Here is a 24,759-nt window from a genome sequence, read left to right as displayed (position 1 = left end):
CGGCAAGCGGTACTGGAGCGCCAAGTCTAGGTCCAAAAGGCTTCTTAACAGCTTCTACCCCCAAGCCATAAGACTTCTGAACAACTAATCAAATGGCTACCCGGACTATTTGCATTGTCCATTATCTATTTTTTACTTCAGTTTATTTTAGTAAATACTTTCTTAACACTTATTTTTCTTAAAACTGCATTGTTGGTTAAGGGCTTGTAAGTAAGCATTTCACTGTAAGGTCTACACCTGTTGTATTCGGCGCATGTGACAAATAACATTTGATTTGATTTGATAAATGAAGATGTCCCACTCAGGCCGTTTACCATAGAAAACAATTGTCACAGTTCCGGTCTGCTTAAGGGGTGGCACCAATACATTAGCAGCTGGGTCTGGTCTGCTTAAGGGGTGGCACCAATACATTAGCAGCTGGGTCTGGTCTGCTTCATTTCATTGACTGTTTATGAACCAGAAAAAAGGAGAGAGTGAGATTTCGCTTCCTCTTCCAGGAGGTTTCCTGATCACCTGACCAGAACAAACTGGAGGTGCAACCAGGGTCCTGAGTTTTTCCTGGTCACCTTACGTGGTCAAGATAATTAAACTCTGGCCCTACTTATGAGACAGCAGTATTTAAAGCTAGAATCCTTAGTTGCTACATATATTTTTGGACTTAAAATTATAAATTAAGTGTAACAAAACAACTTATAAACATCTTATACATCTCTTATGAAACCTGGTGTCTCTACCCATGTGTTCTTTCAGTCCCTTAAAATCACGACAAAAATCATTACTCTTATTATACAAGAATTTTGAAGACAGGATTTGTAAACCTTCATATACAGTATATACATCAGTGGAGGCTGCTGAGAGGAGGACGGCTCATAATAATGGCTGGAATGGAGTAGAATGGCTGGAATGGAGTAAATGGAATGGTATCACTCCATTCTGGCCGTTATTATGAGCTGTCCTCCCCTCAGCAGCCTCCACTGATATACACAATCAACTACAAACTGAAGTTGACTCAACGATTGTATCTGTTCAAGTCTACCTATCTTAAGTCTATGGCACAAAGACATTGGCAGCATTTCAGTGCAGAAAGTAGTTTCCTCCCTTCTGCCCTCATCCACCCCTTTTCAATGATATGATGAGACTGAGTAAGTGAAAGCAATATAGCTTTTGTCTGTTTTTCAGATCCATGAAGGGGACTGAAAAAGGGCAGAAGTGAATATCTTTCTGGAATGAATGGAGCCGTACATATATAATCCATCGTCGTCCCTCAGCATAGTGCATTTCATTGGCCGGCACAGCCGCCACTCAGAAAACAGTGTAGCTGTTGGACTCCCCATATCCAGCCTCCTGCAGGTACTGCTCGATGTTGATTGACTCAGGCACCTTGAGGACTTTGTCGTTGGCACTCTTCTCTCCTGATTGGAGCTTGCGGTCGACCTCGGCCAATGTGGGGCGATCCTGCTCCTTCCATTGGCAGCAGGCCTTGATGATGGAGTACCTGTGAGAAGGGTGGGCGTGGTTACAGGGGAATAGAGGTATATCTCAGTCATAAAGATAGAGAACATTGTATCTGTCTGTCCCATTATGGCTTCTGTGAGCATGGGCAGCACCGTTGAGGTCATCTCCATTTTGAAGTTGTCCATTTTCTTCTTCTACTACTTCTATGAGTTGGTAAAAAAAACTGAAAGAGTGTGCACTGCCACCTGGAGTGTGTTGTTTGAACTGGTATAAAGCCAAGGTTTGTACCTGCAGTTATGGAATGTTTGCTCACGAGCAGGGGTGAAAGAATTCATTTCTTCCCGGTATGGGACCTCCTATAAGCGTGTGTATAAAACATTTTATGGGCCTAATCATAGAATTACATATAGAATCCCTATAAATGTAATAGGATCTCTGTGGGCCTAGTCGTAAAGATTTGTCAATTAGCTTTTACAATGTATTACCTTTTATTGTGGCATAAACACAACCAGTCATGATGTTTTCATCGGATTGTCAAACAATCACTTCAAAGGGCTCCTATACTAGGCTACCAGCGCAAGTGAATCTGTTACACAAAACACCTCAAAGCGTCATGACATTTGGCTATTGTCATTAGGCCAGAATTTATGCGTCCACTGCTGTCCACGCTCATTTCGGTGTCGGGCACTCATCTCTGCCTTGCCAAATTTCAGTGTTCTCGTCGAACGACATCGCATTTTGGAGCGTAGGCTATACCACCCGTTTTCAAGTTTTACCTGTACGGTGTACCCCAACTATTTATTTTGCCGGGACGCCGTACCGCCTTACTTTCACCCCTGCTCACGAGTATATTTCATTGGCTGATCCCTCCCGATGACCTGGATGGAATTATGTGACCCTTTCTTAACCCATAGGAAGTCCCACCCAGTTGACTACTTCAAAATGGTGAAAGTCCTCAATGGCGCTGCCCATGCTAAAACAGGCTTTTAGGCACTATAGTCCTCTATCTATCTCTATGATCTCAGTCTAAAGAAGCTCCCTCTCCTGGTGATAACGCAGTAATAATAGTGATGTATAATGGATAGTTACAGTAAGTTGGAGCAGTTGGCTGGCTTTCTCAGTGTTTTCCCTCTCTGGTGAAACTGCAGAAGCTCGTTGACGGAGATATCTGAAAACGGAGCATCACCTGAGAGAGGGAGAAAGAGAGAAAGAGGGGAGAGGTTAATGACACAAATTAGAGATTGTAGCTCAGAGAAAGAGTTGATATCAGAATGAATGAGAGTGGTTGTTATGTGTATCACTGGCCAAAAGGGGCGCTCAAAGAATACATTTCATGTAACTCACCCAAGGTCGCCATTTCAAACAACATGATGCCAAACGACCAGCTAGTGAGAGAAAAACAAACATGTATCAGTGGATTTTGCATATCTTGAGAATTGATTGAAATGTCAGCATAGACTAAGTAGAGTAACTCACACATCACTGCTCTGATTGGCAGGCCTCCTAGCCAATAGCTCGGGGGCCTGCCATTTCTTCATGCCAGGAACTTCAGTCTGAGTAGCTCCTTTGGTATTCCTGGTGTAGACCCCGCCCAGTCCCCACAGCTTGGCCGTCAGCTCCCGGCTGACCAATACACTGTGAGCACGGACGTTGCCATGAAGAAGGTCTCGGCTGTGGAGGAACTCCTGATTGGATGACAGGGGATAACGTGAAAAAGGTTAAAGGTGTGGGACAGTGTCATATCTCAACATTCATAAATGATTCCCTTTCATTCAATTAGTCTCTAAAGTCCACAGTGACTTCCCCCTCTTGTTTCCAATGCACAGGACAGGTGCAGTACACTAACATACAGGAAACCTACCATGGTACTTGCGTTCAGCTGACCAAATCAATGCAGATAAGGAAAATACATAAGCACAGGAGCCACTGTGGACTTTTGAGGCACAGCACACACATCTTTAAAGATCCTTTCAGATCCTAATTATGGAAAAGCAAATAAGGTTAAGAGATAAGATAAGTAGTAGACAATGACGAGGTCAGGATGGGGACATGTTCATGGTTTGAACATGGGGCATGTTCATGGTTTGACGGTTTGAACATGGGGCATGTTCATGGTTTGCACATGCTGGTTTCTGTGGCAGAAACATGTGGCAGAAACACATTAAGCCAACATATTACCATAGTGTACTCACCAGAGCAGAGGCTACCTGTTTGGCCATGGTAAATATACGTCTCTCTGTGAGCTCACATGGAGGGTCCCCGCCCACACCATCCTGACATAACACAAATAGAATCAATTTATACCCAAAATCATCCTTATCACAAACAGCTCCTAATTTTACTATAAATAATGGGCTAATTGAGACAATGCCTCATGGGTAATGTGATTCCTACCTGTCTGCACCGCCACAGGAAGCTGAGCAGATCTCTGTTCTCTAGCTCCTCAACAACAGTAACTAGGGGCACACGCAGAGAGACCACGCCCAGGAGCTCCGGCAGGAAGGGGTGTGGCCCCAGCTGGGACAGGAAGGAAGCAAAGCCCAGGAAGTTGTGCCTCTCTGTGGCGCTCGCAGAGTCTGAGGGAGAGGAGGAGGAGAGGAATATTAAATTGCCTGCCAACATGCTGTGTGAAAATGGCCTTCCAAAGCCTTTGATAAACAACTGCTGTGGCTCAACAGATTTTGTCTGTATCTCAATGCCTTGAAGCAGACTTGTTGTACCAGTTGGTAATTCCATTTCTGAAAGGCAGGTCAGAGAAACAGGTTTTAGAGAGACCAGTTTTACAAAGTAAACAGTTGCTGTAATTATGGTGGTGTTTGTCTAACTATCCACAAGCAGCAGCCACACCTATTGAAACTAAGGAAGAAATTGCCTAATGGCGCTGCGCCCCCTTTCAATGGCAGGGGAGAGGCTGTTTACAGTGGCTGTTTTGTCACTTTTTGACCATGCTGGAAAGGCTTGAAGTACCATGCTTTGACCACAAATTCTACTTCACACTAACGTCAACCCTAACTTTAACCCTTACCCTAACCCTAAGTAGTTCTGACTATATCACCACTTTGGTATGCTAATACACTGCTTATAAGCCATTATTAAATAGCTTGTTTCAGTAGTAGCTGTTTTTCATCTCTTCTCACCGTTGAGCACTCGGAGCACAGCGTTCCTGTTGTCCATGCGGGCTCTGTAGAGGGAGACGGCCTTGTCAGAGTGCAAGGAGAAGGCTGCGGGCAGCGAGGCCACCAGGTTGAAGGACTCTGGCAGCCTCTGGCGAGGCAGCTCCCTGGGCTGGACCATAGGAGTGAAGGAATGTGTGAAGGACTGGGGCAGGGGGCTGGACGGGAAGGATGGGGTGAGGGTCTTGGGTGGGGGGATGGGGGGGAGAGAGGGAGTCCCCACGGAGGAGATATGGTTGGAGGAGGGGTGGGAGTGAGTGGGGGAGAAGGTAGAGTAGGAGGGGGCGTCGAGAGCAATAGTCTCATGCTCCAGCGGGTTGATACCCAGGGGAGCTGGGCAGAGGAAGGGGAGGATGAATAGAGAGAGGAGGAGGGGGGAGAGGACAGAGAGGGAAGAGAGAGGAATAGGTTATTGCCTGAAGTTTAAAAGTAGATCAAATCAAATCAAATTGTATTTCACGTTAAGGTGTAGAAATGCTTACTTAAAAGTAACACAATAAAATAACAATAACGAGGCTATATACAGGGGGTACCGGTAACGAGTCAATGTGCGGGGGTACAGGTTAGTCGAGGTAATTTGTACATGTAGGTAGGGGTAAAGTGACTATGCATAGATAATAAACAGTGAGTAGCAGCAGTGTAAATAGTCCGGGTGGCCATTTGATTAATTGTTCAGCAGTCTTATGGCTTGGGGGTAGAAGCTGTTAAGGAGCCTTTTGGACCTAGACTTGGCGGTCTGGTACCGCTTGCCGTGCGGTAGCAGAGAGAATAGTCTATGACTTGGGTGACTGGAGTCTTTGACAATTTTTTGGGCCTTCCTCTGACACCGCCTAGTATATAGGTCCTGTATGGCAGGAAGTTTGGCCCCAGTGATGTACTGGGCCGTACGCACTACCCTCTGTAGCGCCTTACGGTCAGGGGAACCCTGCCAAATATTTTCAGTCTCCTGAGGGGGAAAAGGTGTTGTCGTGCCCTCTTCACAACTGTCTTGGTGTGTTTGGACCATGATAGATAGATACAGTATAATAACAGGTTTGATTCTGTTCATTACTAGCCTGTGCAAATAGAATAAGCGCCTATGTTGTTGACTTAGACAGAAACACACACTCATAACCTCAAATTACCTACAGTATTTCACTATGAAAACACTCTTTCAAAGTCACATCCTTGAGCTCAAATATACACACACACTCACCATCGATGCCGTGCAGTTGTCTCCTGGAGCGCTGTGATCTGGACGTGGCCACAGTGTTCTGTGGTCGGATGCGGTCCACCTTCTCAGGACAGAACCGTAGCAGGATGATGAAGACCAGCGTGACCAGGAAGCTAGCCAATAGGAGGATGGGCACGATGATCACTTCTTGCTCGTACACACGGATATCTGAGGAACAGACATGAACATAAAGACAACGAAGAGATAACTGTGTGTCTGTCTGTCTGTCTGTCTGTCTGTGTGTGTGTGTAACACTTACTACAGATGGTGTCTCCCGGTTTACAGCGGGAGTCTGCTTCTGACATTGAAGACATCCTAACAACAAAGCAAGGCAAAGTGGGTAAGACATGAGGCCTTGTAGGTTACAACAGTGTATGTCAACAGATGACATTTCAGATGACATTACATCTCTTGATCACAGTGCATAACCAACGTAATTGATTAAATGGTTGACGTCGAATTATTCTTTTTAGACCTTCCCAGGGGAACTGTGCTGAGATTTCCCACATTTACTTTGTCTTGAACTTTCATATTTCAACAGAGTCATGTTGCTTCTGAAATGCTGTACGAATCGCTGGTTCAATCAGGGTTTAAAACAAGGTGTCAGTGGCAGACAGCTCAGGAAGAATATTCACGTAACACATCCTCCGTTTCTTTTTTTCCCATGAGGAAAGGTCACACTTACATACATAACCTGCTTAAACATTCAAATACAAGAACGGATTAATCACATGAATGATGAACAACATCATCATCACATGATGACCAGTAATAGTGAGTTTCAGATCCTCTGTTTATAGTGGACCAATTAGATCAGATCCTGTGATGTGAATTAAGATTGAGATTATGATAACTTTATTCGAACTTAATTGAACTACTGCTTTATCCCAACCCCTCCTCCGAAAGACACACGAGACAGATGTTTCACCTTGTCGGCTCCAGTATTCGAACCAGCGACTTTTCAGTTACTGTTACACAACTTGTGATTATCATCGACACACACACACCTCCAATTTATTCAGAAATTGTACTACAACTTTAAGGAAATCAATTCTTACGCATTGCCCCCTCCCTCATTTTACTCTCACATACACAATAGCCCCTATAGCAGCTCATTGTAGCTGTGAATGCAAAATGATATGCCCAAGCTTCACAACAAAAGGGCACATCCTGATATGAAGCATCACATGCATCACATTGCAGCACCAATGCATAGCTGTACACCAGAGTGTAGCCTATGTGGCACAGCATCTGGGGCTTCTGCCTGGTTTTCCATTAACACATTACTACTGTTTTACTGTAGGTCAACGATGAACATGTGTCTCCCAGTTACACGAAGAAACTAAAGTCCCTAACCACCTGTTTGTGTCACTGAGTGCAGTGATTACTTAACCAGTCCAGCTGCATTTTTGCAAGCAGGAAAAGCACAAGGACACACACCTACAGACAAACCGGTAAACACACACACTCAGCAGACGAACACACACAATCTCTATCGTGTATATACAGTATACAGTAATGGAACCAATATCTAGTTCAGACAAATCATTATAAAACAATCACAGACAAAGTAAACACAGTGTAGTCATCTTACCTCTTTCCCTGTGTGTGTGCCTCAGACCTTGAGAAAGAAACCTTAACAATCCAGTGATATAATCCTTTGCCCTTTCCGTGACATAAACCAACACATTTCATACATTTTCCCTGTTGCGTGTCAGTGTGTGTAGTCCAGGGTTAGTGTTGTGGTTTCTCTCCCATTCTCTCTCCTCTCAGGGGGTTTGTCAGGCTCCAGGGATTACTGTGTTGTGTGGCTCTGTGTTTGTCTAAGTCACACGTTCAGAGTTGTCTCAACCCCGCCCTCTTCACCTGCACTACATCCATCTTTCTCTCCCACCGTTTCTCGCTCTATTTCTTCCTCCTCTCCCCTTTTTTCTCATCCAGGAAGTCTATCTTAATGTTAATGTCACACCAGTTTAGTGGACTTCTTTCTCTCTGTAGAAGTTCTTACCCTCCCTATTCTGTCCTGACCTGTCAAACTCTTGTTGTGTTTGCTAGCCCTTTGCCCTCCACCATGCCTCTTTTGTCTGGGGAAACAGGTCCTTCCACTTCTTTCCAGTCTATTGTCTGTCCTCTTTGTTTTGGTTTGCTTATCCGGTATTTTCTCTGGCCTCTAATCTTCCGAAAGCCTTGCTTGTCCTTAAACGTGAATGTCAGGCTTCTTTCTGTGGCGGTCAAAATTATTAGTGAAGAGACAGTGATCTATCTATTTAAAATAATAATTTTCAGTCCAATTTAGAAAATAGACAATTAAAAATCATATCTATAGTATTTATTCATCTTAATGAATACATGGCAGGTTTCAAGTCCCAGTCATGTCCCAGTTTCATGTCACAGTTTGGCAGCAGCAGGCTGGGGTCCCATCCACTTCTCTCCTAGAAGACAGAAGGATATGATTGGATAAGGTCTGCGCTAAGCTGAATCTTGATGGGCTCAAAGTGATGATATAGGAACCAAAATTCAAAACAATGGAATTTACCATATCTAGCAACCATGAAGCAATAATGATAACTGTCTTGAGTTGTGTGATTACATACCGATTACATACCTTTTGATAGATAAATCTATCAAAAGGTTTTGTGAGGTGCATGACATAAAACGTGTAAAATGACGTGATGCATGACATTAAGATGTACAGTATTGATTGCAGTCCCGTGTAGCTCAGTTGGTAGAGCATAGCGCCAGGGTTGTGGGTTCGATTTCCACGGGGGACCAGTACGAAAAAAGTATAAAAATGTATGCACTCACTACTGTAAGGTTGACTTTGGACACAAAAAACGGTCCAACTCCGCCCCTTTCTCAATTTGGGGTGTGACTTTGGTGGTTCGTCTATGTGTCATTCTGGTCATGCGCGCCCCGCGACCGACGTAGCCAGTTCGTTAGCTAAACTAGCCACTGTAGCTAGCCAGTAACTCCTCCAGTAGGGCCTTCCGAGTGGCACAGTGGTCTAAGGCACTGCACCGCAGTGCTTGAGGTCCCAGTCATGTCACTACAGACCCGGGTTCGATCCGTCTGGGTTAGGGGAGGTTTTGGCCAGCCGGGATGTCCTTGTCCCATCCCGCTGTAGCGACTCCTGTGGCATGCACGCTGACACGGTCGCCAGTTGTACAGTGTTTCCTCCGACACATTGGTGCGGCTGGCTTCCGGGTTAAGTAAGCAGTGCGGCATGGCAGGGTCGTGTTTCGGAGGACGCATGGCTCTCGACCTTCACCTCTCCCGAGTCCGTAACTACCAACTGGAAATCGTAAAATAATAATACAAACATTTCACAGGATTCGTTTTTGGACAGAAGCTGTAGAGACCGGTAAGAAATGGGACTTCTGCAGCCAAATATTTTATACATGAAATGTTTGTTGGTTTTTAAGCATTATGTATGATGGTGCATGACAAAATACAGTTTAAAGTTATACAGTTTAATGTCAATTCTATAATATGCTATTTGTGAATATTCTGATGCATCCAAATTTGGAGATTAGACAGGAATATGACCCCTTATGATGCCAAAGTGAGTGTGGGCTCACCTATGCAGTGGGCAATGAGCTCAAATCGGTCAGAGCCAAAGAACACCTCTGGCTTTCCATTCACATGACACACAGCCAGAGGAAAACCAAAGGCCTGAGAGAGAGTACAGAGAGAAGGTGAGATAGCGGAAGAAGTGAATGCACTGATACTAGTGAATGTACTGATACTGATGTCCAATCCCACACTGATGGCTGCTATTGTCATTAACAGCCATCTGATCCATCTACATGTATGTGGCTAGGGGTTGGTTGGGAGAGAACAGGGAGAGGAGGAGGAGACACTGACCCCATGGTCCAGTGCTTCCTTAGTGGATCTCTTCAGCTTGTCTTTGATTTCCTTAGAGGTGGACAGTTTCAGCAGCTCTTCCACCTCACTGGCTGAGAGCCCTGCCTTCATGGCTGCCTGGAAAAAACATGAATCACATTAAACAACAAACAACCTGCAATGTTCAAATCCATGATGCCACTATCTACCCAGACCCAATCTCAAACTGCTCTAGGAGGATTATGCCTTCCAGCACTCAGGGATTGCGTTCTTGAGTGCAATGGCATTAGTGTTGGGTGATAACACTTGTTTAACAGATTTTAGCATTTTAGTAAAATGCAAATTTTTCTGATATTCTGTGAAAGGCAACTTTGTGAAAGACACTAGACAGATGATGAATGGAGAGAAGCCTTGAACTCAAGCTCCAACGACTGAGTACTTCCTGGTACCTCAGAGAGTGATGCAGGCTGGGTAATGTCTTTGTCTTGGCTCCAGATCCTCTTCCACAGCTCCCGGGACACCTGCTCTACCTGCTTATCTCCGCCCACCTCCCTCTCCTGTACCGCCGCCACAAAGCGCATGGCAGACAACGAGCCTGGGACAGACAAATACATGGTTGCAAGAGAAAAATGTGGTGACCGTGAGGTCAGCAAGTTTATTTTGCTTGACTGCGAGGCACAAAAAGGCTAAGAGAGACCATACAGAGCAGTGTATTAGGTATAGAGGGATAAAGCTAATTGATAATATAGAACAGACATGTTGACAGCACAGATGTTTCTCTCCCTGAGTGTCCCCAACAGACAGCAATACTCAATGGAATGTTACAGGGAGAGACTTCCTGTCAGCACCAGCTACCAAATCTTGGCCTACTGCACTGAGGCCAAGACCTGTTAAAGATGCTGTTTGATCTATATTAGGAAGCCTTCATTGATCTTTAAGATACGTTCTATATATGAAACAGTACTGGCATATTAGTGTTGTCCCCACCCATGTGTATCATGAATATATATCCAATAGCATTGTTATAAGCGGGAGGGGGGGGCACCTTTTTCGAACATGACCTCAAAGGGGTCAGTAGGGGGACTGATGGGGACCTGGAAGTACTGGGCTAGACGATGCAGGTCTGTGGTCATATACAGGAACTTGTTTGGGACCAGACCTGGGGGCTTATTACCTGGAATACAGGATAACAGTAAAATCAGACATCACATCACAATACACATGACTCATCATAATGACTTTTTAAATGGCTGACTGACAACATGTGCAATGTAAACATGGCAGTCCATCCATAGCCTATTGTGAAGTCTGGTTTGTGTACTGTTGATCTTAGCTACTTACCTGACCCTTGCATGACGCCACCCAAGAACGCAGGACGTAGTTTAAGGTCAATGTTCCACACATTTCTGTAACGGCACATGACCTAAAGATCGGATACATGCATGCACAATGATTAGTCAATGTATAGAACTCTACCTCTGAAATTTTGAAATGTACAATCTAAATACACTAACCTCAAAGCCAACCCATGAGTAGGGTGAGACCACGTCATAAAACAGTTCAATCACTTTCCTGGAACTTGCCATCTGAAGGAAATGTGTGGATACAGTGTAACAATTTAGCTAGATGTAACATCGTCCTTGCACTGCAAGTAAAAACGTCCCTGTAGCCACAAACACTTAGCTATAACGTTATTTTGTGGGGTAATTAAACGTTCTATCTTACGTCATTGTTAATTCTGTGCACGTTACCTTTGACCACCAGCTTGCCGTCCGTCTCTGTCAAAGAAAAAACTGTGTCAAAGTTCAACCATTGAAAACAATAAAATGCACTTCGCACTCTGATTGTTTTCAAGTTTAGAAATATGCACATATGCAGCAAGAGTCCATTCAAATTACCCGTGCAAAAGTCAAACCAGTTGTTAACTTTGTTCTTTCGTTGTGTATTTCAAGCGTACATGTAAACTACAAATAAAGACACTAAACTGGAGCTGCTTTAAATAACGTGGATAGAATTAGCTGCAGTTTAGCGCTCAGTGCTTCTGGGTCATGGCTAGATGGGATACATCTTCTTCGATGAGGTTCAACGGCGATTGGCATCCAATACATGTTGCATTACCGCCACCTACTACACTGGAGCATAACTCCCTTATACTTTGCTTTAAAAAAATAATAATTGTTTAAATTAAATTTTTAAAAATAACAATAATAATACTAATACCCTACCATCTAACACTACACTCACAAAACATGTTTTAAAAAAAATACAATACTCTATACACTATTTAAATCTATTTAGTCCTACTTCCGGCCAACAGCCTAAAAGGATGGAACATCACCACTTAACACACCCTGTAACTCTTCTGATGTCAAGTCTCGCACACCCAAATCCCTCTCTGCAGCTGCCACCACAACCTCTATTTTCTGCGACTTACGTTCCATCCCTGCAGTACAGTTGATAAACATTGCTATAAATGCCAAAAATCCAATCTTACTGAAACATATATCACTTGTTGGTTTATCCCTCTGTACTGGTACATATCTACTACTCACACCACTCCTCTCAGGATCCCTCCCCCTTGACCCATCTTCCTCTACTTTCTTCACTGCCTCAGCATATGACAACTTCTGCACTACTCTAACCCTGGAAACCTCAACCTGCCTCTCTCGCATTGGACATTTCTGATCCCCAGCCCCATGGGCACCCCTACAATTAACACATATCACTACTTTCCCCAATGCTACACATTCCTTTGTCTCATGCCCTTCTGCACACCTAGGAACCTCCCTCCTACACACTGCTACCACATGCCCATAAGCTTGACTCCTGTAACAACGTAATGTATTCGGCACAAAAGCTTGTACAGGATAACTTATATATCCTAACATCATTTTGTCGGGCAAAGATTCAACAACAAAACTCAAAAGAACAGACAATGACTCTTCTGTTTCTCCACTCACGCCACCCTGTCTGCGTCGCACCAAACGACGAGCATCACAAACACAGAGAATCTTCCATTTCAGTTGGTCAGCTTTCACATTTACCGCTACCCCAGTAATCACTCCTTTCAATGGCGCCCTTTTCTTGAGAGCAAAACAATTCACACCTCTTGCCCCCATTTGTTTAACACGGAGCGCCTGCTCCCTCAGACCAGCAGAAACACAAACAATTATCACAAGACCACTTCTGGTTACCCTCACCGATTCCACAGCACCTAACTCTGTTTTCACCCACCCTGAAACCACAAATGGATCAGCCAAAAGGCAAGGGTCCAATTTTTCCAAAAACGTCACTCCTACTGTCACAGACTCATCTTTATCCTGACCCTCGGTGCAAGCCTCGGGTGGGATACATCTAATGTAAAATTACGTCTTAAGTAGATTTTTTTTCCATAGCTAACCCTAATAATTTTCCTAACCTTAACCTAATTATCCTAACCTGCTACGTTCATTTTCATAACCTGCTGCGTAAGATCTCCTAGCCTGCTACGAAAAGTAAATTCTAGTCAATTGCGACATAAACTGTATTCCATCTAGTCAAAACAGTGTTTGTTTACTTTCTACATTCTTCTTCAAGTTTTATTGGCGAATCGCAACCAACACAAACATAGGCACAGACACATGCATACACACACATGATAACATACGCTCTATACACACACGTACACATGGATTTTGTGTTGTAGATATGTGGTAGTGGAGTAGGGGCCTGAGGGCACACACTTAGTGTGCTGTGAAATCTGTTATGAATGTATTGTAATGTTTTTTTAAATGTATAACTGCCAAAATTTTACTGGACCCCAGGAAGAGTAGCTGCTGCCTTGGTAGCAGCTAATGGGGATCCAGAATAAATACAAATACAAAATCTGATAGGTGCATACACCTCCACCTACTGTACTGGAGTGTGCAATTGGCATGCTGACTGCAGGAATGTCCACCAGAGCTATAACCAGATAATTGAATGTTCATTTCTCTACCATAAGCCGCCTCCAACGTCATTTAGTATTTCTGTCTGTAATAAAGCCCATTTGTGGGGGAAAACTCATTCTGATTGGCTGGGCCTGGCTCCCAAGTGGGTGGGCATATGCCCTCCCAGGCCCACCCATGTCTGCGCCCCTGCCCAGTCATGTGAAATCCATAGATTAGGGACTAATTTATTTATTTCAATTGACTGATTTCCTTATAGGAACTGTAACTCAGCAAAATCTTTGAAATTGTTGCGTTTATGTTTTTGTTCAGTATAATAAAATCTAATCTCATGGATAACACTATTGATACCAGAGCTGCCAACTCACACGCATTTGACCCTCTTCTCACGCTTTCACGGCACACCTCTTATATCTCACGCATTGAAAAGTACTGGTTTTATCAGTCCATTGTATAGTCAGCGCGGTAACTTTTCAACTGTGCTCCAAATCGTTTTGAAATCGCAGCATCTGCACCTGAAATTTAACATCATGAGCAGAATCACTATCAATGTCCTGTCTTGCCACAGCACGGTGAACCGCGGCACATCAAAGCATATGATTGGTCTAGTCATGTATCAAGGGGATTGGATGCGCGTTTTAAAGGACAACCCTCAAGATTAGAGTGGAGTTGAATGGATAGAGATCGTTCTCCACTGAGTTTATAAAACTGTAAAAAGAGCAGCCCGGTAGCGCTGTTTTATGTACAATATTGTGAACAAAATTTGGTTGCTGTTACTCCCGTCCCTATTTCAGAATGCAGCCTTTTGACAGCATGTACTAAAGTCGATGTAATCCACACGTGCATTAGTCCCCTCGTTGGGTGATTGGCATTTAGGCTGTGACAATGAAACAGCAGCAGACAGACCTACAGTATGTTTTATCAGGGAAGTTGGGTAGGATCACCTGATTTGCACTATGAAAATCATTTTCTCAAACAGATTGTGAACCCAAAGTGTAAATTTGACTCTAGAGGGGGTACAATAAATATACAATAATTTGGGTAGAGTGTAGGGGAAGATTTATATAATATTTTCTTCAGGAGATTTTATTCGCTCTTTACGTTGTTTAGTCTGATTAAATAATTAGCATTCTTAACAATGGGCTAAAATATAGAGTAATCACTGTGCTTATCAGCAATAACACTACTGTCATTCCCCACACTTATTTTATTATTCCACTTCTTCCTAATTTTGCGCAATCTCGTATTTTAAATCTGATATGCCTACTTGTGTCTTTGAAAATGAATTATATTAGGCTATGCATTTTTGCCATTCATGGACAGTTTTGAATAAGTCATACAAATAAGCATTGGATATTAAATGCTCCAGGAATCAAATATCATTTTTAACATTTTAGTATTGTGCACATGCAAAAGCAGAGATGGTAGACAACTCATAAACGCATCATATTTTGACAACCTAGAGTAAAATGTTTGCAAGGATCTACAACTAGTAGGCATAAACCATCTGAATATTGATATTCATTCGATTTTTGTTGAAGGTCGGGTGATCTTGAAAAATGAATTGTTATAACAAAAACATTTTCAAACACCCAGCACTTGGGAAACATAGATATGGAGTGGCCAACCCTCCTGGAAAGCAAGCAGGATTTTCTTCCATCCCGATTTTAAAGATATATATCACCCAAATGACAAAATATAAAATGTTTGTGTCCTTACCTTCAAAGCAGTCTATGGACAAGCAGACTGCAATCTATGATTTGGTTATCCACTGCCATCAACCATTAATATTAACATTACCTGTGCAGAGCCTTGGTGTAGTGGTAACACACCCCAGCATGTGTTGCATACAACTTTCCACGGGAGAACAGGGCTCAATCCCTGCTTCCAACCTTCCCACTGTTTTTAGCATTTGCCTGTCTCCCTATCTCATTTCATTACTGTCTGAATAAAGTGTCAAACCACCTAAAAAAAAATTAAAAAAAACATATCAGCATACTTTACATTTCATACCCCAAAAATCTCAAAGTAACAAAGTAGTCGAATTTTGAGTGTTCATTTAATGTTCAAAGCATCCTGAATATACCTAATTTTCCACCCTGGTAATAGGCCTAAGCCATGTCAAAATACATAGAATTGCAGGGAAATAGTTTAAAACAGTAAAATCTTCCTGGGGGTGGACCCCCAACCCCCAGTCTAGGGATTGTGCCAGGGGGCAATACAATTCACACAGCAAATCTCACTCCAGCTTTCTTCAAAAGTTGGCAGCCCTGAATTATTACAATGCTCTAAAATAGTAATATAAATATTGCATGACTTAGTTATCATACATTTACTACAATGATGTACACATATTAACAGTGAAAATATTCTAAAATAATATATCTGTATTACTTGCTATGAATTTATCAATTTGAACATCTTATTTTACAACTTGTACAGTGCGTTCGGAAAGTATTCAGACCCCTTGACTTTTTCCACATTTTGTTACGTTACAGCCTTATTCTAAAATTGATTACATCTTTTTTTCCCTCATCAATCTACGCACAATACCCCATGATGACAAAGTGAAAACATGTTTTTAGAAAATACCTTAAAACAGAAATACCTTATTTACATTCAGTATTCAGACCCTTTGCTATGAGACTCGAAATTGAGCTCAGGTGCATCCTGTTTCCATTGATCATGCTTGAGATGTTTCTACAACTTGATTGGAGTCCACCTGTGGTAAATTCAATTGATTGGACATGATTTGGAAAGGCACACACCTGTCTATATAAGGTCCCACAGTTGACAGTGCATGTCAGAGCAAAAACCAAGCCGTGAGGTCGAAGGAATTGTCTGTAGAGCTCCGAGACAGGATTGTGTCGAGGCACATTTCTGCAGCATTGAAGGTCCCCAAGAACACAGTGGCCTCCATCATTCTTAAATGGAAGAAGTTTGGAACCACTAAGACTCTACCTAGAGCTGGCCGCCTGGTCAAACTGAGCAATCGGGGGAGAAGGGCCTTGGTCAGGGAGGTGACCCTGAATCCGATGGTCACTCTGACAGAGCTCCAGAGTTCCTCTGTGGAGATAGGAGAACCTTCCAGAAGGACAACCATCTTTGCAGCACTCCATCAATCAGGCCTTTATGGTAGAGTGGCCAGATGGAAGCCACTCCTCAGTAAAAGGCACATGACAGCCCGTGTAACAGTGTTGCTTCCGTCCCTCTCCTCGCCCCTACCTGGGCTCGAACCAGGGACCCTCTGCACACATCGACAACAGTCACCCTCGAAGCACCGTTACCCGTCGCTCCACAAAAGCCGCGGCCCTTGCAGAGCAAGGGAAACAACTACTTCAAGGTCTCAGAGCGAGTGACGTCACCGATTGAAATGCTACTAGCGTGCACCGCTAACTAGCTAGCCATTTCACACCGTTTACACTCACCCCCCTTTTGACCTCCTCCTCTTTCCGCAGCAACCAGTGATCCGGGTCAACAGCATCAATGTAACAGTGTTGCTTCCGTCCCTCTCCTCGCCCCTACCTGGGCTCAAACCAGGGAGCCTCTGCACACATCGACAACAGTCACCCTCGAAGCACCGTTACCCGTCGCTCCACAAAAGCTGCGGCCCTTGCAGAGCAAGGGAAACAACTACTTCATGGTCACAGAGTGAGTGACGTCACCGATTGAAATGCTACTAGCGTGCACCGCTAACTAGCTACCATTTCACACCGGTTACACTCGCTTGGAGTTTGCCAAAAGGCACCCAAAGGACTCTCAGACCATGAGAAACAAGATTCTCTGGTCATTTAGCAGATGATGAAACCAAGATTGAACTCTTTGGCCTGAATGCCAAGTGTCACATCTGGAGGAAACCTGGCACCATCCCTACGGTGAAGCATGGTGGTGGCAGCATGGGGATGTTTTTCAGCGGCAGGGACTGGGAGACTAGTCAGGATCGAGGGAAAGATGAACGGAGAAAAGTACAGAGAGATCCTTGATGAAAACCTGCTCCAGAGTGCTCAGGACTTCAGACTGGGGCGAAGGTTCACCTTCCATCAGGACAACGACCCTAAGCCCACAGCCAAGACAACGCAGGAGTGGCTTTGGGACAAGTCTCTGAATATCCTTGAGTGGACCAGCCAGAGGCCGGAATTGAACCCGATCGAGAGACCTAAAAATAGCTGTGCAGCGACGCTCTCCATCCAACCCTACAGAGCTTGAGAGGAACTACAGAGAAGAATGGGAGAAACTCCCCAAATACAGGTGTGCCAAGCTTGTAGCGTCATACCCAAGAAGACTAAAGGCTGTAATCGCTGCCAAAGGTGCTTCAACAAAGTACTGAGTAAAGGGTCTGAATACTTATGTAAATGTGATATTTTATTTGTTATAAAATTGCACAAAAAATTTAAAACCTGTTTTTGCTTTGTAATTATGGGATATTGTGTGTAGATTGATGAGGGGAAAAAACTATTTAATCCATTTTAGAATAAGGCTGTAACGTAACAAAATGTGGTAAAAGTCAAGGGGCCTGAATACTTTCCGAATGCAAAGCATCCACTTGGTTATTATTAAAATATATACATCATTCTGTCTGTCTATGTATTCTCCTGGGGACTGGAGTGATCTTTGACCTCTGTGGAGCCCAGGTTGTCTGTGGGCGGAAAGCTGGGTTCAGGGAGCTTGTAGGCCAACTCACTGAAAGACAAAAAACAACATCTGTCTGTCTGTCTGTCTGTTCTTCCATCTTCCTGATTTGTCCGTTCTCTGTAGTGTCTTACCTCTCTCCATCTCTCTCTGTAGCAGCCTGACGAGGGAGACAAAAACCAACAGGGGTGGTCAGTATTTCCCACAAACATATCAATAAGATATTCAGTGAAAAAAGAGAAAGTGCTTCCATCTTCAGTATGGGTTACCTTGTGCTTCTGTGGGAGCGGCACCCCGCCGGTCTTTCTAGGCCCCCCAAGAGTGTCAAAAGAATTACTGCGCACCCTTATGGCTCTCTGCAACAAAGACAGGAAATATGGATGCCAAGTCCAAAACCCACCCTTTCCCCATACTGTAGCGAAAAAGTCAAGAATGTCTGACTTCACCTTAAAGTTTTCGATGAACCCTCCACTCCCCTCAGTTACACCCTTCATCCCCTCAGAAGTCGAGAGGGCGGACACAGGCGAATCTCCCATCATGCACTGGGAGCGGGTGGACAGTTCCGCCTGCAGACCCTCCAGGAGGGACGAACGAGTGCGCAGCTTGAAAAGATAGGATGAGAGGAGAAAGGGAGGAGAGAAGGAGGCAGCATAGAGGAGTTAAGTAAGAGATGGGGAGCAGAAGAGAGGAATTAGAGAAGAGGAAAGACTTGTTGATTAGGTTTCTGTTCCACATAAAAAGATACCAGTTTTGCATCTAGAAAGTCTTTGGACCTGTGCATGTAATGCCTTAAGCATTACTGCATACATGTATAATGGTGTTAGTGTTGTTCTTCTGTGGTTACCTCAAGTCTGCTGAACCTCTCAGCCTTATAACAGGAGATCTCTGCATTGATAAGCTTGGTCAGGAGGAACTCTCTCAACAGGGAGCTCTGCAAGAGAGGCCAACAGAGACACACTGAGAATGCATCATGGTCTTTTACCATGTCACCAAGTTCAGATGTGAATTCTATTCACCTCTGTGAATATGGGAGGATCAGGGAGGGAGGGACCAAAGGGAGGTACATCCTCTCTGGCTGCGACTGACACCTGCAAACAGACCACTTTCAGGTTTGAAAAAGGCTTTCCATTCCAATAAAAATAACTACAGTGATAAGAGATCAATGTGTCTCTCCTTTTGTTTTATCTTCATACCTGGAAGACCCCTCCTCCTCCTGCCTCCTCCCCCTCGCCCCCCACTCCCTTCCTCACCCTCCTGACCACTAGGAAACAGTGCAGGAAGTGCGAGCCGATGACATCAGACAGAAAAGGGGTTTGGCCCTCCTGGTAAACAACAGCAACGATGTCGTTGCCGATGTGTCTCTTCCTCTGTAGCTGTAAGGAGCAATGAACAGAGGGTAAGAGGGAGCCACTGGAGCTGGGTTGAAGTGATTGACTGTGGGTGAGTATGATTAGTTGTCGTTATTCTAGCTAGCCTGTTGTGTATCGCCCTCTGTGAAGGGCAGTTTGGTGGACACATGGAACATGATCTCTCTGCCGTGGAAGGAAGTGAAGACCGCATCACTTCCTGTCTGGCCGTGACACACGTCCAAACCTCCTCGGAACCTGGAAGAGAGGGAGGGAGAGAGAGAATGGGGGAGAGAAAGAGGGAAGAGGCAGTCGGGGAGATGGAGTGACAGTAAGCTGCTGGCATCTTCTTATTAATCTCTTCCTGTTACAATGTCATATTTCTGTAATTTCTCCATAAGGCCATGTCACCATGTAGGTTACTGTACATTACCCAGTGAACCCTTGAAGTGTGACTGTATCTCCCAAAATAGAGAGGAATTCTTGAAACTCTTCACTTTCCTCATTGTTACAGAATATGTCCTCCTCTGTCAACTGTAAAAGATAGAGAGAAAATATGAGATGTAATGTAGACTAGTGCTCCTATTTAATGCTACCAAGCTTCTGCCTGCAGTCCAGTTATTTACCTGTCCCTCTCTCTGATACAAGACACCAAACTTGAAGTTCGGAGACACTCTGTGTTCATCAAATGCTGTTATAAGATCTGGTGCCTGAAAGACAGAGAGGGGAAGGGAAAGGGAGAAATGAAGGGAGAAGCAGAGGGAGAGATAGAGAGATAAAGGGGAAGAAGAGGGCACACATTTTTGTCAAAATTGTCTCAGGTTTTAGAGGTCATTTGAAGAGTACATTCTGTGTAACATGAAGGCCTAAAGCATTTGGGAATGTGTACAGTGAAAAAGAAGTACCTTGAGGTAACTGACCACATCAAATCTGGGCACAGTCACACTGTCGCATAGCATCTGAAAAGGACATGGTCAGTTTGGGTTTTTTCAATGATGGTAATTACTTTCAGTAAAAGTATAATAAAGGTTAATCTAAAATACACACGTCTGTTGGAGAGACTAGTAATGGTACCTTGGCCAGCTCCACAGCAGATGGGATGTTTGGGAACAGAGACACAGAGAAAACCCCATGCATAGAGCATTCCCTCATTCTGGAAAGGAAAGACAGACACGTAATAACTGTTGCTCATGGAATTCACCAGGGTGTTTCATTACATTAATTGAACAATTTCCATTCTTTCTGATATAACCTCAGTATTACTCTCAGCCTCTTCTCTTCTTCCTCCAAACAGACAGAGAGAAGGAGGGGTCCCAGGGAGGGGTCCACTGCTGTGAACGAGTGATGATACTGACATAGGAGAGAAAGTCACACAGCTACTATGTATGTATGTATTTCATCATATTGGATCATAGTCCATCTCTACCATCCAATAGAACAGAATAAGAATAGTCCTATGGGTGGTACTCTACTAACTCGTGAGCGGAAGAACTCCTGGTAGTATGTGGCCTCGCTGTCTCTCTCCATGATGTCATAGGTCTCTGGGTCTAGTCCGTAATGAGAGGATGTCGGACTGGTCTCAGCAAACTTCTGTAGCGGGGGGTCTATCCAGTAACCACCCAGCTTTGGAGGCAGGATCAGAGGAAGGTCACGACCTATCTTCAAAAGCTGAGACTTTAAAAAGGGTGAGATGATAATTAAAAAGTCTGTGGTGTATCCAATTAACTGTAGATCTAGCAGTATCCGTAGGATGATGTTTGAACTGATGTGCTCATGGTTGCACCAGCATACATAATAATGAGTTTTATGTATGCTGGTATGAGTGTTATTGCTATTGTGACATCAGTATTTTAGGGAACAAAATGTCTGTATCGTTGAGAATATTGAAGGTCAATTATTTCAAATGCCTTTATTTGTATCCCATGTTCAATGGAAACAAAGTTGAACATGCCACATACATGCCACACATGTGCACACAAATCTTGCCATTATATTTTAGGAGAAAGACTCACCCTCAAAGGCAGAGGGAATTCACAACGCTGTTCATCGAGCCTGCTGCCCTGATGAAGGAGAGTGAAGGTAACAGTGATATATATACTGATTGACTAACTGGAGAGAGAACTGTTGTACACACAGAGACTACACAAAACAGAAGGGGAATGGTGCTGTACACTCACCTGCAACTTCTCAATGATCTCAAACAGCTCTGTCACCTTACATGGAAAACACAGATAGACAGTCACACAGGCAGACAGACAGATAGACAGACAGACAGAGTCAGACAGACAGACAAACAAACAAAGACAGACAGAAAGAGTCAGACAGACAGACAGACAGACAGACAGACAGACAGACAGACAGACAGACAGAGAAAGGAGGTTCAGGGAGAAGCAGGGAAAGAAAGAGGAACAACGTTAGATAAAGACAGATGCAGGGAAGTGCAGGGAGACTAAATTAGTGATGATGCGATCAACAAATGCAAAAAGGCTATAATGACGATGATGAAAGGATATGGCCATAGCACGATTAAGTCCTTTTACCTTCTGGTTGCTGCCAACAGAGAGGAACGGTTTGGTCTCACTGGTAGGGGAGTCCAAAATATCCAGAGTGCTGTGTTCTAAAGGTTCCGGTCTGCTGCAACAGGTGGAATGACAGAGCAAAGCAATAATAATATAATAATATGCCATTTAGCAGACGCTTTTATCCAAAGCGACTTACAGTCGTGCGTGCATACATTTTTGTGTATGGGTGGTCCCGGGGATCGAACCCACTACCTTGGCGTTACAAGCGCCGTGCTCTACCAGCTGAGCTCACTTTTTCCATTCATCAACTGCAAGTGTATCAACCGCTAAATCCAGTGCAAAATGACCAGCGAGAAGGAAACTACATTAAATGTGGATAAAGGTAAATCAAGTAATTATTACGTTTCACTCACCTAATCTCATTTTCAGATATGAACTTGTCCACACTGTGAATAGGGGAAGTGGTAACTCCTTAGACAATGTGCCGCATGACATTAAGGACTACTTCTATGAACAACATTTCTAATTCAAGATTTAATTCAGATTTTGACACTAGAACCAAAGCATTTTAATTAGTTCTCAGTACTGTGACTGTTACTCACCCTCCATATGCCCCAAAAGTGAAACTTCTCTTTCTGGAGAATAACTTCTCGTTTCTGCTGTCTCTCTCCATCGTTCTGTTGTGTGAGTGCCAGTGTGCTGCTAGCTATAGTCAATCAGTGCTGCTTAGGGATGAATTAAATCACTCCCCTCCCTCTCTCGCTCTCTCTCCGCCCCCTGCGTCTCAGTCATTTAATCTCTCTACTTCCTTCCCTCTATCCTGCTGTCAGCCAGACTAGCAATATTAACCCACTCTTGGCCGCAGGGACACACACTGATGGATAACAAACCCCCATGACCCTGCCCTGACATACAGTACATGTATGGACACAGAGACAGAGGGGTCGCTGGGTGTCGATCGCCATGCTCTAAGAAACACAGGTAGTGGTCTCACTGACTGGGTGTGTTTAAAGATAGGAATGGTAAATAAATAAATAAACGCATGAGAGATTGCCTCTTTAGACCTGTTACCCTTTGAGTATATAGAACCATCAATTATTGACAGCACATACTGAGAGAGGTGCAAGGCAGCGGGAGAGGAGAGGAGGAGGGGAACGGGGATGGGTGGTAGTGGAGGGGGCAGGGGGTATTGAGGCACACTGCTAAAGGGGGAATAAAAAAATATTTAGGGTGGTTAGAAATACTGTATGTTCATACTGTATCTATGAATACAACATTAGGCTTCATTTGTGCAATAAGGTCAATTATGTTGTGGCATAATTTTTAGTTATCGTTATCAAGGAAGATTTTTCATATCAACAGACCCCTTTCTGTGTTTGCAAACATTTCCGCCCCATATTGGTTGCAGAACATAAGGGAGTTCTCATAGACTGCCAGCTAAAAAAGCCTCCATTTACATGTTGTTTATGAGTGCATTTATAATAATAATAATAATAATAATAATAATAATAATTAGGTGGGTGCTTACATTTGTCCTATTTCACACATGTACAAGTGTGTATTATACACGTGTGTGAATTGTACATTTGTTTTTTGCATATCCCACTCCCCCTGAGACACCCTCGGAGAGTGGGGTCACAGCCAGGGATCAGCAATTATTGACAGTGACCCTGGAGCGATTAGGGTTAAGTGCCTTGCTCAAGGGCACATTGACAGATTTGTCACTTAGTCGGCTCTGGGATTAGAAACCAGCAGCCTTTCGGTTACTGGCCCAACGCTCTTAACCGCTAGATTACCTGCCGCCCAATTTCACATTACTTAGGGATTATAATTGGATTTTCGCATTCTCGCTAACAACTGCTACATCCAAAATAGGTATTTTTTAAAGATCACACACAAATACAATCTTAGCGACTGTTTAAGCAATAATCAAAACAACATTTTAAGTGTATGAGAATCCAAAAAAGTGTTCGCCCAGCAAAACGTCAATCAAAATTCCCTGAACTGTCATTGGCTATAATCCAAAACATAGAATTTCTATCACTCCCACTACTCCCACACTGCAGAGGTGCGGAAGTTGGTTGTTAGTAGGGTGCCTGTAAACAAACTATAGTGTTAAAAAAACAAATTGATAGATTGCTTTTTATAAATAATGTTTTGTTGTTGCACTTAACTGCCGAAAATACTGTTATCGAGGTCATTTCCTCAGTAGGAAACGTCAGAGTTCAGCATGTGGGAGAAGTTGGAGCTCAGGGTTGATAGACGAGTTTCCCATTAGTAATTACCAGTTGGAGGTCTGTTCAACTGGATTTTTCCCAGTCGTATATGCTAAATACCATCTTCCCACTCTGTTATGAATGCACCATACGCCCTTGCAGTCCTCTGAAGAGTAGGCTCTGTAGCAGGGGTCTCCAACCCTGTTCCTGGAGAGCTACCCTCCTGTAGGTTTTCGCTCCAACCCCAGTTGTAACTAACCTGCTTCAGTTTATCAACCAGCTAATTATTAGTATCAGGTGCGCTATATTAGGGTTGGAGTGAAAACCTACATGATGGTAGCTCTCCAGGAACAGGATTGGAGAGCCCGGCTCTATAGCAAGTGGGGCTCCTATGCTCACAGCCAGAGGAATCGATCCTTTGTCTGGATAGGCCGAA

The 24,759-nt window shown here is 43.7% G+C and overlaps 3 protein-coding genes across 5 annotated transcripts; all 3 read right to left on the bottom strand.

Moving 5' to 3' along the window:
* Positions 1-910: 910 nt before the first annotated feature.
* On the bottom strand, positions 911-8,058 carry LOC121586224 (tyrosine-protein kinase STYK1-like). Of its 2 annotated transcripts, XM_045213761.1 has the most exons (10): positions 7,436-8,058; positions 6,101-6,156; positions 5,824-6,009; positions 4,593-4,961; positions 3,850-4,031; positions 3,648-3,728; positions 2,932-3,140; positions 2,800-2,840; positions 2,545-2,641; positions 911-1,495 (listed from the first exon to the last, which is right to left on the bottom strand). In XM_045213761.1, exons 1-10 carry the CDS (start codon positions 7,534-7,536, stop codon positions 1,303-1,305), a joined length of 1,515 nt encoding a protein of 504 aa, XP_045069696.1. In that variant the 5' UTR covers positions 7,537-8,058; the 3' UTR covers positions 911-1,302. The 2 variants fall into 2 exon arrangements, with proteins under 2 accessions (XP_045069696.1, XP_045069697.1); XM_045213762.1 differs by having other exon boundaries at positions 6,101-8,058.
* A 97-nt stretch (positions 8,059-8,155) lies between these two features.
* Positions 8,156-11,757, bottom strand: LOC121586226 (glutathione S-transferase kappa 1). Its single transcript, XM_041902758.1, has 9 exons — positions 11,583-11,757; positions 11,436-11,462; positions 11,199-11,270; positions 11,026-11,107; positions 10,730-10,858; positions 10,134-10,279; positions 9,706-9,822; positions 9,420-9,513; positions 8,156-8,273 (listed from the first exon to the last, which is right to left on the bottom strand). The coding sequence occupies exons 3-9, from the start codon at positions 11,268-11,270 to the stop codon at positions 8,230-8,232; spliced, it is 684 nt and encodes a 227-aa protein (XP_041758692.1). The 5' UTR covers positions 11,436-11,462; positions 11,583-11,757; the 3' UTR covers positions 8,156-8,229.
* Positions 11,758-18,139: 6,382 nt separating this feature from the next.
* On the bottom strand, positions 18,140-22,811 carry LOC121585508 (rap1 GTPase-activating protein 2-like). 2 transcript variants are annotated; one of them, XM_041901846.1, is made up of 19 exons: positions 22,710-22,811; positions 22,521-22,553; positions 22,126-22,219; positions 21,763-21,798; positions 21,598-21,645; positions 21,062-21,259; positions 20,838-20,935; positions 20,660-20,738; positions 20,491-20,544; positions 20,212-20,295; positions 20,019-20,119; positions 19,714-19,843; positions 19,433-19,612; positions 19,256-19,327; positions 19,084-19,170; positions 18,686-18,841; positions 18,509-18,595; positions 18,374-18,399; positions 18,140-18,290 (listed from the first exon to the last, which is right to left on the bottom strand). In XM_041901846.1, exons 1-19 carry the CDS (start codon positions 22,778-22,780, stop codon positions 18,191-18,193), a joined length of 1,734 nt encoding a protein of 577 aa, XP_041757780.1. In that variant the 5' UTR covers positions 22,781-22,811; the 3' UTR covers positions 18,140-18,190. The 2 variants fall into 2 exon arrangements, with proteins under 2 accessions (XP_041757780.1, XP_041757781.1); XM_041901847.1 differs by having other exon boundaries at positions 22,126-22,216.
* Between the last annotated feature and the right edge of the window lie 1,948 nt (positions 22,812-24,759).

Source organism: Coregonus clupeaformis, unplaced genomic scaffold (assembly GCF_020615455.1).
Source record: "Coregonus clupeaformis isolate EN_2021a unplaced genomic scaffold, ASM2061545v1 scaf0148, whole genome shotgun sequence".
NCBI classification, from domain to species: domain Eukaryota; kingdom Metazoa; phylum Chordata; class Actinopteri; order Salmoniformes; family Salmonidae; genus Coregonus; species Coregonus clupeaformis.
This window is presented reverse-complemented; position numbering and strand designations above follow the sequence as displayed.

What these genes read in the sequence shown, in the direction of transcription:
- LOC121585508 (XM_041901846.1), bottom strand. Translation starts at nt 22,780, where the DNA reads ATGGAGAGAGACAGCAGAAACGAGAAGTTATTCTCCAGAAAGAGAAGT. An exon ending in TGTATCAGAGAGAGGGACAG is followed by an intron (nt 20,120 to 20,211) that starts GTAAATAACTGG and finishes TATCTTTTACAG; the next exon opens with TTGACAGAGGAGGACATATT. An exon ending in GGTTCATCGAAAACTTTAAG is followed by an intron (nt 18,596 to 18,685) that starts GTGAAGTCAGAC and finishes TCTTTGTTGCAG; the next exon opens with AGAGCCATAAGGGTGCGCAG.
- LOC121586224 (XM_045213761.1), bottom strand. Translation starts at nt 7,536, where the DNA reads ATGAAATGTGTTGGTTTATGTCACGGAAAGGGCAAAGGATTATATCAC. An exon ending in TCCTGTGGCGGTGCAGACAG is followed by an intron (nt 3,729 to 3,849) that starts GTAGGAATCACA and finishes GTGTTATGTCAG; the next exon opens with GATGGTGTGGGCGGGGACCC. An exon ending in GCCAATCAGAGCAGTGATGT is followed by an intron (nt 2,841 to 2,931) that starts GTGAGTTACTCT and finishes TTCTCTCACTAG; the next exon opens with CTGGTCGTTTGGCATCATGT.
- LOC121586226 (XM_041902758.1), bottom strand. Translation starts at nt 11,270, where the DNA reads ATGGCAAGTTCCAGGAAAGTGATTGAACTGTTTTATGACGTGGTCTCA. An exon ending in AGCCTGCATCACTCTCTGAG is followed by an intron (nt 9,823 to 10,133) that starts GTACCAGGAAGT and finishes TGTTTTTTCCAG; the next exon opens with GCAGCCATGAAGGCAGGGCT. An exon ending in GCTCATTGCCCACTGCATAG is followed by an intron (nt 8,274 to 9,419) that starts GTGAGCCCACAC and finishes TCTGTCTTCTAG; the next exon opens with GAGAGAAGTGGATGGGACCC.